Source organism: Onychomys torridus, chromosome 8 (assembly GCF_903995425.1).
Source record: "Onychomys torridus chromosome 8, mOncTor1.1, whole genome shotgun sequence".
Classification (NCBI taxonomy): domain Eukaryota; kingdom Metazoa; phylum Chordata; class Mammalia; order Rodentia; family Cricetidae; genus Onychomys; species Onychomys torridus.
Window position 1 is genome coordinate 30,377,365 of NC_050450.1, and position 15,015 is coordinate 30,392,379.

The following is a 15,015-nucleotide window of genomic DNA, read 5'->3' on the forward strand; positions in this document are numbered from 1 at the left end:
AAACTCTAGCTAGAAGAAGGTAAGTAGTTAATCCTTTAGCTGAAGAGCTATTAGCATTTGATAGCCTCTGGTAGAGGAGGATTCAGGTATTGTTTTTTGTTTGTTTGCTTTATGATGGGACCTTTGATAGACATCATCTTTATACAGAACAGACACAATTGCAACACTAGTTGTGCACAGAAACTGGATGAAAAGGGAAGAAAATAGTAGTCACCAAGTTGGGTGGGAAGAGATGCAAGTGTTGTAAGGTTGGAATCTGAAGAGGGTAAGTATGTTAAAAATACATTGCATGAAGGTCTCAAAGACTTAACCAAAGTATTTTTAAAATATTGAATTACTAGGAAGTAAATGAGTCCTCATCTAATTCATTTATTTTTGTGTTTATTGAAAATGTTTCAATTTCAATATACTAAGAAGCATATGACCTAAAAGGAATAAATTAATTTCTATCTAATAAACATTTGCTTTTTATAAAAGTTGAAAATCATTTTAAGAAATTAGTAAATAAAATACTAAACTGTTTTAAATCCAATTTGCTTTAAATTGTTAGCATACATGTATATTCACCCATGCTACTAGAATTCCAAGTATCATTTTGTCTAAGAAATTAACATGCTTCATGGTCTTTCTGAATATCATTTATAGATGTGCATCAAAAAGCTTTGCAAACTGCATGAATCACTTAAAATTCTTTTCAAGAGCATCTCACCAGAAGTTGTCTTCACTACTTCAGTGGTATTCCTCAATCCAACAAATGAAAACTGATATAGCCTCCATGATCTTGTGTCGCCCACTTCAACAGAACTGCGCTTCCATTGATAAACAATTTCTTCACGTGGATAACCATCTATCATGAGATGAGAACACTTGCATTAAATGCAATGGTGGATGACCACAGACTACTGTCTTTGAACAGGTTATAGATGCTAAGAGAGGCAGCATTGTAAATCATATAAGTACCTGGACTTGAAGGTACTGCTTTGCAAAAAATTAAAAGAATTATTATCACACTTTCCTAGAAAATACTGAAAGCAACAAAGTCAAAACTGCTTTTAAAAAAATCACTTTTAATTGTGTGGAATGTAAACAATAAATGATGTTCTAAATGTTGTATCTGTACTTTATATCACCTGAGATAATACAAAAGTATCTAGTATAAAATGAAGATTAGAAATGTAAGGTTGTATTTCATAGTGAAGGGTTGCCAATAGTTCAAAATTATGAGAATCATGTAGACATAGGAAACAATGAGAAAGATGCAATAAAGATATTTTTCCAGTCCCTAATATCATGACCACTTACACTAACAGACATCAAACTGTTCAGTATGCTCCCTCCCCACCACTTTTGATCTGGCTTTTGGGAATAAGGACTGCTAAATAAGTATCTCATGTTGGCCTTGAATCTCTCATCTGCACCTATCTGGTTACTAGGATTGCAGGGCTAATGTGTGGCAGAGAACAAGGAGATGAGGCAATATTGGATGGTATTAGGATGCAGTTTCAACTCAGCTTTAAGATACGTAGAAATTTAAAATTAAAATTAGTATGTAGAAATGCCAACGGGAACACACGAAAGAGCATAGAGGAATAGAAGATCTTCACCAAAAACAGTACTGCATTGAAAATCAGGGCAAAGTAGTGACTTTGAGTATGGTTTCCAAAGCGATCATAGGAATTTTTTTAAACTGTTTTGTAAAATAATACTTAGTAGTGGTTACTACAATTCCTATATCATAGAACTGATTGGCAATGAATATTTCCTGAGTGGACAATATTATTATGAATTAACTGTGGACTGTCCTTTTCTCAGCAAAATATGAATATAATTAAAACCAAGGCCTGCAATAAAGCTCAATGGCAGGATGTTTGTCTAACATGGAACAAGGTCCTGGTTTCCTTCTCTCATATGGCCCCAACGAATGGACATATGGATGAAGAAGTAAGAAATAAACATTACTTCAACTATTTGTATATTAATAACATTAAATGAAGATAATCCTTGACTATGAAGTATGATTTTTCCACTTGAATACAATAGTCTTTGCTTTATACTTTTGTTTTACTTTAGGTTGAATCTTTATTTACTTTTGTAAGAGCCAATAGACAACTCTACAGAAAAGCTGAGAGCATGTGTAGTAAGACTGAGAACGGGAAAAGCATGGTGTCATGGGGTGCACTCTGAGGTGTGTAGTGGTGACTGATTTTCTTGTGGCGTAAGTGGCATTACATAGTATGTGTGTTCAGAGGAAAATTGTCAGTTGCAAGCTTGTGGCACAGTTGTTTCCTGTTTCTGAGTTTTAACCAACTCAAAAGAATAACAGCTCTGGTTAGTAACAGACAGAAAGGCTATTCTCCCTAAAAGTGAAGGAAGTATCAACTTTATAACTGAACACATTTTACTCAAATAGATAAGCATGAAATTAAATATATAATGGAATGTTTTCTAAATATGTATTATGTACATTCATATCCCTGGAATTGATGATGTGATGAACTGATGATTGCTTCTTTTATCATTGGTCTTTTAAATTAACAATGGATATGACTTTATTGATCTTAGGAGTTTCCCTGACTCCCTAGCAGAGAAATTATGTTGATGAAAATGTATGTTTAAAATCCATAATTGATTTTTCATGCACTCAAATATGTCCAAATGTCATATGAAAAATAAAGCAGAGATGGATAATCTAATATGGGTGATTAACAAAGACGAAAACATTAAAAAAAAAAAAAAACTAATGCCTGTTTGGTTTCAAATATCTGCAGAAGTGTTCATGTTTAATTGGTGGTAGAATTGTCAAGTATCCTCTTGGTGTGTTATATTATCTGATGAAAAATACCAATAAGTCATGCTTTTATTGTGCTGGTATGCCATGCATTTCTACAAATATTATGCTAATATTTAGAGCAAGGTTAATGTGGGGTACACTTTGCTTAAGATTGTGTTATCACACTCTTTGGAGTCCACTGGACCAGGGAATTGGAGATATAGAATCAACCATTGTGCCATTTCTGTTGAGTCCAGGCCTGATCTTAAAGTCCTCTCTCAGCAGTGACTCTGAGCATCCATTGTCTATTTTCTCAAAGTTTCCCACTCAATGAATTCTTCTGAGGAGATTGTCTTAATTGCCACAATTTGTAATTACAATGAAAAAGATTTCAAAATCAGTAACATAGCCTGATGCCACTATGCAGTGTCTATGATTCATTCCCTTAGTTGATGAGACAATCAGAATGACTACAGGTAACAGGGCACACTACAGAGAGACTGTTACTTACAGCTGGAGAACTCCAGGGGGCAGGAGTGTTCATCCATTGGGAAGTTGTGTAACTGTAACTGGCACTCAGCGTCAATTGTCAGCCTAATTAGAACAACAATAAACATACAGAGAAAGCCACTCACACCATCTCTACAATCTACACTGGCATCCTTTCTAGAACGATCTGACATTCTGATTGGTAATTCAGCATGATCCTCAGTGAAAAAAAAATTTCTAAGTTCCAGGTAAAAATTATTTCTAAGCAAATATTTTCACATAGCAGGTAGAACCATATAATGCACCTCAACTCTCTTTATTCAAAATATGTAATTCCTTGTTTTGTATCTTATCTTATTTATTTTTACAAATTAATTGCACATGCTGGAGATTTCTCAGTGAATATATTTAACTTATTTAAGAGAACAAATTGTTTTAGGAACTTAAGCACATTTAATGTTTGCATCGGAATGAATGCTGACAGTTCTCTGATCTTATCAGCTAATTAACACGAAGCCTTCTGTTGGCAAGAATTAGCTGTTTTTAAATTGCCATAGGTGGGTTTTAAAATACCTCTGGCATGCAAAGGAATTGTGTTCACTTTTATAACAGAACACTATGAAGCCATCAAATAGGACATTGTAGAGGAGTGGGCTATCTAAACACACACAAAAAAGAGATGCTAAATGCATATACACTGTGAAATTGGGAAAGCCTTAACTAGTGAGTCTCAGTTTGTACACAATTAAAGCCTCAAGATGCAGAGTTTCAAGCCCTGGACTGAGACTACAGGAGTCTAAATCTAAAGGAGTCCAAATGCTCTGACCACTTTTGAAGATGCATGGAAAAAGGTCACACTGTAATGGTGATGATTAGTAGTTTTCAGAGTGTTCATGTCTGTGAGCTGTATTTCTTACAACCTGCAATATCATTGCTTAAGTGATAAAACTGTTGTTTTATAAAAATTTAATTTAAAAGACTTTCCAATTAGCATAACTTTTAATTGGGGACATTTAAACTTATTGTAGAATAATAAAGCAATTAATGATTTCTCTGTGCATCCTTAATTGCCTATAAAGCTTGGATTAAGTGAACTACTTCCTTACTAAGGAAGTGCTGGTAGGGCTCTGTTGTATTTGAACTTATTCAAGGTCACATGACCATTGACAAGTCACAGGACTTGTACTTAGGCTTATCACTCCTAACAGCAGCAGGATTTAATCATTGTCTCTTTATGATTTTTCTTCAAAGAAAAGCTTGGCTTTATTCACAAATGCATTTTTAATTAAATTTGATTTTTATTAGAATTGTCTCTCAAAATTAAAGTGATATTATTAAAAAAGACAATACAGATAGATTGCAGATATAAATATAATCTCAGAAATATATGGCTCTATAGACACATGCACATACATATATAGACACTTATAGTTCAGATAAGCAAGTAAGCTAAAATCATCTTACTTTCTCTATATTCATACATTATCTCAAACCTTAAGCAGATAATAATTGGGCACTTTTAGGATGTTTCCATAATTAAACACCGTAGTGCTTCCTCAAATTAATAAAACTCAAAAATGACTTCAACATTATAAAATGATAACAAAACCTGAGGTAGGCTGAATGATTGCATATTTCAAAATCCAGAATGAGCTCTGATACAGACTTTGATTTTCACATTTCTTATTCTAGTCATTATCTTATCAGTAATTTAATAAATTCCCAATGACTTTAAAATCAACACAATGGGTTACTTTTGCAGTTGGAGCCATTTTTCACAATATCTGACCTAACTCTGGTAAAGGTTTGGGACATTGTAAAATATTATGGTTTATATATGTAGTATTAAGAATTATAAAGCATAAATATATATTTACTGGTACCTATTACATGCTAAAATCTAGAGGCATATTATTTAAATTTTTGCTAATATACAAGCAAATTTTACAACTGGCATACTTCCATATCATGCCCTCTGATTAGTATTTTACCCATCACTCTTTTCACTTCTAACAAACATGAGGAGTAAAATTCTGACCTGATAGCTAAGAATTACTAGCTATAGTTCAAAAACATTAAAGAATGGGAGATAAGTTAGTGGGAGGTAGGGAGAAGTATACATAGCCCAGGAAGTAGTGGCTCCATCTTTCCTAATAATTTACATCTGTGCTCCCTTAATTCACCCAAATAGAAAATATAACAAGGGAAACATCATGCTTGTTACATAGAAAAGAACATTAATATGAATTTTAGGACCAAGTCCTTTCTCATACACCATCCAATAAGTTCTGTACATAGGAATTTTACAGTTGCCCTAGTTCATGTGACAGCAAGCTAGAAAACAAAGAGCCACATGCTTCCCTTTCCACCCATGCTTCCTTCCTTCCTTCCTTTCTAAAAGCATAGGGTTCATTGCATTCTTTTATTTCCACCAAGCACTCCTTTCCCCCAAATAATACCTTAAGGTGTAGAGAACTCGACCATCATTCCAAATTCTCAGCATCCTGTTGGGAGTGGTGATCCAGTGAGCGTCAGCCTTTTTGGAGTTCCTGAAGAAAGTGTCTGGAATCCAGATTTTCCCCACCATATTGCTATTCAACCGGAGAACTTTAATGGTACTGTTAAATTTCAAACGTCTGTCATACCAGGTTTGGGCAAAAAAAATATCAATTGTATATTCCTGTTTTAAAAAGAACAGAGGATTTAGTGTTTGTGCTGCTCAGTCCCATGATTGCCAGGATGAGATAGATGACAGTGTTGAGTTTTGAATAGTCCAAAAGGAAGAAGCAGCTTTGCTGATGAGGTCACTACCATATCTGTCTTAGACACAGTTGCATATGGTTTTGATTTCTGGCCAGATACCCAATCCCTGATAAATGCCTTCCTTCACACACATGTAAAGCAGAGAGGCAGCTCATTATTTGCTGGTGATGGGCAAAGGTAATGCCCTGGCCATTGTAGGACGACCATCATTATCTCTGCTTCTGTGTCCAGGATACCAGTAGCAAACCTTCTGTCCCACCTAAACCCTTACCAGGTATCTCTAAATGTCTCCTAAGAGACTAAGGGTTCCAGATTTGCTATTGAAGAGTAAACCAAAGTCCTGAGCATTCAAGTGGCACTTCAATGGAGATTTGCAGATCCAGCTGCTTCATAATAAAAGAAGGGTTCTAAAGATCTCAAACGGTTACTTTTGTAAAAATACAAGATATGCAAAATGCTTTGCCCCTGACACGTAGCAAACATGAAAGACAACTTCCTAGAATTTATGGTTACTTATTTCATTTTCTCTAAAGGAGATAAAAATAAATATCTTACTTAATTAGCTATGCAATGCTTTTATTTGTGAGTTAATTAGAATAAAGTAATTTTATTAAAATACTAGTAATGATTGATATGCTGAATTAATCTCTCACATGAAATATGTTATTAAATGTAATAACAACAAATAAATGCATTGATTCACCTCAAGAGCCTATCAACTATAGAGGGTGGGTGGGTAGGTGACTTCAGCCAAAGGTAAGCAGCTACTGTAGAAATTCAGACCTGCAGGCCTGGAGTCAGAATACTGACCTAGTATGGCTACCACATTCACAGGTAGTCTTGAGAAAAAAAATACTTATTTATTATTTGAGCTTTGTTATCCTCATTTTAAAAATGAAAAACTACTCCTAAAGCATGGCTATGCCTTCAAGGTCTAAAATACTTGGATTTTTTGCATTTTGACTTTGTCATCAGTATGACAGTGAATGATAAAGAAAAATCCTGCTGCCACTGTGTGTATGAGTGTGTGTGTATTTATGTGTGTATACCTGTATGTCTCTCTCTCTCGTGTGTGTGTGTGTGTGTGTGTGTGTGTGTGTGTGTGTGTGTGAGAGAGAGAGAGAGAGAGAGAGAGAGAGAGAGACTCTTCAGCAGTTTTTTACTCTGGGTCAGTCCTCTGACTAAATGCTTTTCACTTGTCAAATGATTTATAAACCTCTTTATGTCAATACACCAAAGAATCAAGTCTTATAACAATAAATAATATCTTAACTTATGTAGTATCCTCATGGTTCCAAATAACCATCCCTGATCCACGTATTACTTTATATCTTGATTTCAATCAGATTGGTTCAAAATAGGAAAAGCAGAATTAATAGAATCAATGTAGAGTTCTTAGACTATGGAAGATTCACTCAGAAAGGCCCCTCCCTTCTCCAGCACCCTATCCTTCATTTTATGTTGAAAAGCAGGAGACAGCATTGTTTGTTCAGGACTACACACACCATCAGGATATACTTCTCTAGCTGTTTCCACAGTGTTCTGGACTCTCTTTGTCCACTGTTTATGCCCTGCCACCTTTTACACAGTTTAGCTCTCTGCTTGAAGCTTTTTTTTTTTTAAGTGAGAGGACAAATAATTTTATGAACTATATTTTATCTAATTAATGCTGAGCTGTGTCATAAATAATGTGTCATAAAATTACACAATAAATGTGGACATACTTTAGTACCAAACAAAATAAAAATGAAAATGCAAAGGTGTAGAAACAGCATGTTACCAAAGGGACTGTTCCTAGAGACCATCATTCTGATAGAAAGCTAAGCTCCAACTTGAATACATGACAGCAAAGACAAAGTAAATTGTTACTCACATGGTCATTAAATACTAAGAGTTTGTGTCAGAATGCTAAGAATGTAACAACTGGTAATTATTTTTATGATTATCTAAGATTTACATCATTGAAGTTTTATATCATTCTGTTTATATATATATATATATATATATATATGCATAGAATAAATTTATTCTAGCACAGCAAATACCAATTATCAATCAGAATATCACCATTATTTATCATATTGCTATACTATATTTTTGTTTTTATGGAAATAGTATTTTTCTGCTATGTATTTTAACGGTATTTATGTTTATTTTATTTTACCATATTATTTATATTAAAATATACTATAAGTTTATTTCCTTATATTGTGGTATCATAAACTAAATGAAGTTTTTCAAATCAAATTTAGACTGAAAATATTATAATATGAATATTTCTCTGAAAAATATTTCTAATTTGAAACCAAGTATTGTTCCTATAGCATTAATCTTCAAAAAAGTTTCATATTTTGTTGTAGGTAGTACTTAACAGGTATAGAGTAATTGTTGGATCAATATATTACAATTATCCTCATTAATTTCATTTCTAACCATGTTTGATTTTTATGACAAAAAAAAAATCCTTAAATTTTTAACAGCTTCAAGTTACATTAAAAAAATAGGTCTTTAAGTTTCCTTTCCTTTGCAAACCTTTGGCTCCCTTTAAAAAATATACTCATTATTTCTAAGATAAAAGTAAAAATTAAATTATGAAACTTACCATATTGATAGCATTCACTGGGCCAATACTGTTCACATACATATCTGTGTGAATTAATGTTGGTTTCACTGCAAAGAAAATTATAGGAATAGGTCTTTGTTTGGTTTTTGTTTGTTTGTTTGTTTGTTTTAGCCAGGAACAAAATTAAATTTTTTCTTAGCTCCTTTAGCTGCATTAGAAATGGTTTGCTCAGGACTAATTTACTACTAGTCGATACTTTAGAGTTTCATAATTTTTTTCAAAGACATATCTCTTTTTTAAACATGTTATTTCAAAAAGCAAGTGTGATAGTTTTTGGCTTTTCCTTGTGAGAGTATACAAAAGTGAAGAAATAAAAATAAATAAATAAATAAAAACCACGTTCTTTCAGTTTGCATTTCTATAGCGTTCTCTCAGATATCCTGAATTTTATCATTTTTCCCTCCAAGATCTATAATCTGTGTGTGCCTGCTGACCTCACTTGATTAATGTGTATAGAAACATGATTAATGAGCGATTGATGAACTATGCATTAGAAGTTCACAGTAGACATAAACAACGAGAATGCAACATTGCTCTTGCTGATTCTTTTATCACCACTTTTTGCCCTCAAGCATCTCCAACCAACATCAAATCAAAATCTTCATTAATGACCTACTGGATGCTGTAAATATGCGGATAGTAAAAAGAAAACCATCAAGAAGCCCATTACACACCCATCTGTCAAACAGAACTAATATTAAAAATAGGTGGTGTAACAGTCAAGATCCAATGAATGTGATCTATTTGAATGTAACATTTAATGAGCAGAAGATACATGAGACCTTTCTGGGTTTTAATTCAAGCATGCTTGTTTCATCTTTATTCATTTTCTTTGAAAGTACCATGCCCAAACGTTCTGTGGCAGATGGAATTCTTCATCAGCACTGACATCCACACCCTTTCCTTCCTGAGAGGGAGGTTACTTTGTTGTCTCTTGACTTTGGGGTTGGTGAATCTTACTTGGACACATACTATCTAGATAAAAGTGATAAAAGAAATAAAGTGACAAAAGAAATAAAATCTTTGAAATATCCAGGAAAATATCTAGCAAGTTTTTAACTTCACCATTGCTACCCTCTGGCTTGAATGCTATTTATATACCCTTTCTTTATATTTAAAATTATAGGATTATAATTTAAATCTTCCTGGCTCTTGAAATATAATGATAGGTCATTCTAATTAAGTAACTAGGGCTGGTGTATCCCCTCTTCAGCACAGAATCCAAAGCTTCCTCATACCTCCTATATCAGGACGAAGTTTGTTGTCATACCCTTCCAGTAGGTTGTTTAAGATGACAGTGACGTCACCCTCGGGAACTTTTGGAGTCAACACCCATGTTTTATTTGAAGTATAGTCTTCATAGTCATCATCTGATTTTTGGCTAGTGAAGCTAGGAAAGAAAAATATTGGTCACTAAACACATAGATTACACCTGAGTTGACTTCTACCACAAACCAATCAGAGCAAAGGAGGGATAAAGCAGGATTGTGGGAATGTAGGAAAAAGTTTAGCTAATGGTTAATTGAACCAATTATACTGTGCAGATGGAGATTTAAATGTATTAAAATGTTTCCTCCAGTTTTCCAGAGAGCTTTGCCCTTCCATCTATAAATAAGCCATGTGTTATCTTTTATTTTTGCCTTTCCATATTTGATGTTCTTTTCACTTACCTGCCCAGCCTCATAAAGGACATTTTAAAAAAATTGTGAACGTGATATTTTTTAACTATTGTACGGTAGCCTTATAATTCAGCCATAATGTCTCCTTGCTCCTTTGAGAAGTTAACTTACACCAACCTATTAATGAAGGTAAGAAAATGATAATTGGAGTCACTACCACAGCCCTCAGACAGGCCCCTCCTCCCCCCAACTGAGCCCTTAAGGAGAGTTTAGGCTTGCTGCTTTCTCTTCCCCTAGGCTACATGATGTGTATTTTCTCCACTTTCTTGCACTGAAGGTTAGAGTTGTTCATTTATCTTTGGTTGTTAAGAAACTGGTACTATGAAGAACAACATAGTTACTGACTTTAATTCACCCTTTGTCACAGCAATATTAACTATGCTGGGTGTACTGTAGTCATAGGAATGAAATTAATTGCTTAGACTCATCAAATAGACTCAGGATATTCTGTCAGTCAGTATTATATAGTGAACCAGTTGGGTTCCCTAGCAATTGGTGTAGAAGTGAGAAATTGATTTAGAAAATGAATTGAACTCTGTGATTTATATTTTCCCTTTCTCCAAGTTCTAGCCCCTCCCCATCACATGCAAAAATACTATATTTTTCCAGGTCTATAAAAATGTAAGTTCTTGTCAAACCTCCCACTTTCACTTTCATCAGGACTCCAGAAATCTGTAGTTAGGATGAAATCTGAGGATTGTGAAACATTACCAAATAAAGGTTCATACCTCCTCCTTAGCTTTAGTTTTATTTTCCTAATTATGTTGCAGAATGGGTATTATTGGATAGCAGATTGCCACTTTACCCTGAATGTATATATATATAGTTTTTAGGAATTACTATTACATTTATTTATTTGGAGTTATTTACTTCAGAGACAGAAAGAGTGCCATGACACACCAGTGGAGGCCAGTGGTTATGAGAAGATCAGAAAACAATGCATGGTACTCTGTCCTCACCTTCTACCATGTGGTTCCCAGGGGTCAAGCTTGGGTCATGAGGCTGGGTGGCAGAAGTTTGTACCTGCTGAGACATGTATTTTTTCCTCATGCTAAATTTCACCTTTCCTCAATCTTATCAATTACTGAAATATACAATGTGGAAACAGTAAATATATATGTAGTTTCAATATATATGTATGCATATTTGTACATAGTATGTATAATTACAGAAGTCTGCTCTCCCAGAGGTCCTGAGTTCAATTCCCAGCACCCACATGATGGCTCACAACCATTTATAATGAGATCTGGTATCCCCTTCTGGCCTGCAGTCATATATGCTGTATACATAATAAATAAATAAATAAATAAATAAATAAATAAATACATACATACATACATACATACATACATACATACAGAAGTGTATAGACACATAAACCAATGGACAGAAAATAGATGATCAATATGTAAATGTCCAAAATTGTAGGAGAATGGTGACTGAGTTGTTCATGTTGGAAGCAAAGAAGATATAAGGTAATGTTTTAAGAGTAAACACTAACTAGTTAGATTAACTTAGAAAGCAAGAACAGTTATTTTGCTATTTGTATAGCTTTAGGAAATAATATCTAAAATTAAGTATGTATAAAAAGCTTTATAAGAATGTAATAGTTAGTAAACTAATGTGTGTGTGTGTGTGTGTGTGTGTGGTTCACATGATGTACTTGATGGAGTAGAGAATGATTCTCACAGAAGACACAAGTTATTAAATGAAAATCATAATATAAGCTGTGGGATACTTCCTTACAAGTTACTGGTCAGGGAGACCTCAGAGGTCTCCAAAAACAACAAAAACTATCTTGGTTACTCACCATAACCACATGATAAAGACTTGTATGGCTAAAGATACCACATATTTTTCCTGTAAGATATAGAGAAATCAATCTTAAACCAACTTGGAAAATTCCTTCCTGCTGGCTTACTTTTAAAGTGTCAGAAGGGGCTATCTAGTCTATTAAAGAGGAAAAAATATCAAGGGGCTTACCTGTCACTAAATACTGCATACTGCAATGCTGATATGCCATGCAAGTTATGACTACAGGAGCAATATATATTGCACCTGTGTTGATTAGTTACTCTTACTGGGAAACTGCATGCCTTCTGATGGATTTGTGGTCTCTTCCTCCAGGGGGGAGTTTATGCTTGGCACCATAATCCTGGCCCAAGGCCCATTGCTAGGGAAGTTACAGGCTCTAGAGTGGAACCTGTTATTGTTATTTTCATAAATTGTCCAACTGTTTCTTAAAGATTATATTTACACCCTCAGAACTAAGCTGCTCTCAATTTTGGACAGAGAAGTTTCTTTTCCAAGTAGCAGTGGTTAGTGCCAAGACTCGCAACAGGTCAAAAAAATGGAGGAAGTGGTTATGAGTGTGTGGCTCTGAGCACAAAATATTTGTCAACAACCTTCCCAACAGATACCATTCTCCTGCCAAGGTATAGTGTCACAGAAGAGGAGATAAAAAGAGGAGGTGAAACAAAGGTGAAAACTGGAAGATGGGAAGCTGTAAAATGTCTTCTGGAAATTACGTGGCTACAGCTACCCTGAGCTCCCAGCAGCTGTGGTTGTCTACAGAAGATTGAGAAGCCAAAATGCTAGCATAGACAGGGGAGGGTCTCGTAAAGCCTCACTTCTAACTGTGGTGCTATTGACAATCGATAACTGCTGAGGAAGAATCCTTATTGTTTGTTTATATCACTGGTAGCTTGTCTGTGTTCCAGTGGTTGCCCTCACACTCATGGGTGTACAGGTAGAACAAATTAGACTTAGAAGGCAGTTCTTTTAGAAAAGAACAGAACATGAAGTTGGTAGGGGAATATATGTATGTGGGGAGTTCCAGGATGAGAAAAAGGTGGGAATGTTGGGTGGGTATTATCACATATTATAGCATACATATGTAAAATTCTTAAGCAATAAATTTTTGAAAGTATAGAAAGGAAGGATATAACTAGAATATATTCATGTACAAAATTCTTAAACAGAAATTTATAAAAATGAAATAAAGTACATAGACAAAGCATCTACCAAAGACACCATTTTACATCTTGTATTTTAATGAACATAGAAGCTCCATATATGCATCCCTTCCAGAGCACCTAATGGATAGGGTGGGCTGGCAATGTTTCAACCACCTATCCAGAAAAAGGCCTCACTGCAGCCTGGGCTAGCTTTCTGCTAGGAAACTGCCCCTGGGGCTTAATTCTTCATTTCACCAAAGCTGTGCTGAGTACTGTCTAATGGAGTTCTAATCCTATGACCCAGATCTTACTAGAGTGAGGGGGTGGGGTTCTAGCAGAAAATGTTCAAGTTATTTAGTTCATGAAGAAAGAATATGGTTAGTCCAAATGTAATCATGAAAGTATTTTATTACCTTAATCATTCATGCAAAAGGGTGTCTTTTAAATCTCTCTCTCTCTCTCTCTCTCTCTCTCTCTCTCTCTCCTCTCCTCTCCTCTCCTCTCCTTTCTTCCCTCTCAGACATATGGATTCTATTTTCTTAAATATAAGAAGATGCTGATTAGGTGACCTAATTTACTTATGGAAACTTCTCATGCCGAAAAATGTATATTCCAAGCACAGTGGTACCACACTGCTATTATTTTTACTGTCTGCTAACTAGAATCAAAAATTCAATTAATGTAGAAATAAAATAGACTAGCTTAGAAAGAAAGATTCTTTCCTGAAATTAACTAAAGATTTTCTCAATGTCATTACTTTCCCACCAATTTATGAAACAAAAATCTAATTGACTATTAAAAATAAATACACCAGTGGTAGTTTTCTCTCCACACTTGAGAATGCCTAAACAGACATTGAGAAAAGTTAAAATACAACAAAAAAAGTGAAGATCATATATTCAGGAGACAGGTAAATCTGTTTATATTCATTCTCACTTTATCACCTGGGAAAATTTACTCAGAAAACCACAAGATTTTATCTTTAAGCATGCTCATATTACACCGTATAAGAATAAGGTACTTATTTAGTGTCTAAGTCCATCATAATTATTATGATGAGGTGACCATTGCTAGGACTAACATAACAGCTCCAAACATGTAACTAAAAGCCTGTATTGGTAGATGCATTTACCTAACATTACTTAAGAAGAACCAAAAACAGATGTTTTCCAGGAAGAAAAATAATGAGCCCCTACATTATAAATAAATGAAGTTTAGCTCCTCCACAGCTCTCCTAGCTGAGATCTAAATTAAAGGGGATGATGCATAATCTGGGATCATTTCCAGATTTGTCTAAAAAAAAAAAAGCTAGAAAATAATTCCCTCATTCATGGTAGGCTGTTTCTTCTGGTCTTTGGAGGTGGGGCTTCTGTATTTACAGAGGACTATGTAAGGATGATAATGTTTGACCAATAAATGAGGCATCCAGTGGAACTGTGAGCTTGCCTGGGTACAAAAAGACTGATAATGATTTAAGAAAATCCATTTTACTGCTGTGTGGTTTACAAGTAAACAAACTTGAAAATCAGAGTTCAGGAACCAGTTAGAGTTCCCTGGGGAGTATTTAGAGTTATTATTTTTGTAGTACTTTTTAGTTCAAAAATACTTCCTCACAGAGGAAGTAGAATGCAATCAAAATTATTTTAAGTTAATTGATCATAACTTAAAAAGCTCCACTTGAATGAAAATATCCAAGGAGCAGTGTCCACAAACCCTCCGTCTTCTTGTTTCTAA

General features: G+C 34.5%; 1 protein-coding gene across 2 annotated transcripts in view; it reads right to left on the bottom strand.

Moving 5' to 3' along the window:
• Gabrg2 (gamma-aminobutyric acid type A receptor subunit gamma2) overlaps positions 1-15,015 on the bottom strand; it is an 89,826-nt gene that overhangs the window by 51,406 nt on the left and 23,405 nt on the right. For both annotated transcript variants that reach the window (XM_036196105.1, XM_036196104.1), the window contains exons 2-6: positions 9,884-10,035; positions 8,625-8,692; positions 5,719-5,939; positions 3,282-3,364; positions 710-847 (exon numbers count right to left, since the gene is read on the bottom strand). In XM_036196105.1, the coding sequence (XP_036051998.1) occupies positions 710-847; positions 3,282-3,364; positions 5,719-5,939; positions 8,625-8,692; positions 9,884-10,035 (662 nt within the window). The remainder of the gene's footprint in view (positions 1-709; positions 848-3,281; positions 3,365-5,718; positions 5,940-8,624; positions 8,693-9,883; positions 10,036-15,015) is intronic.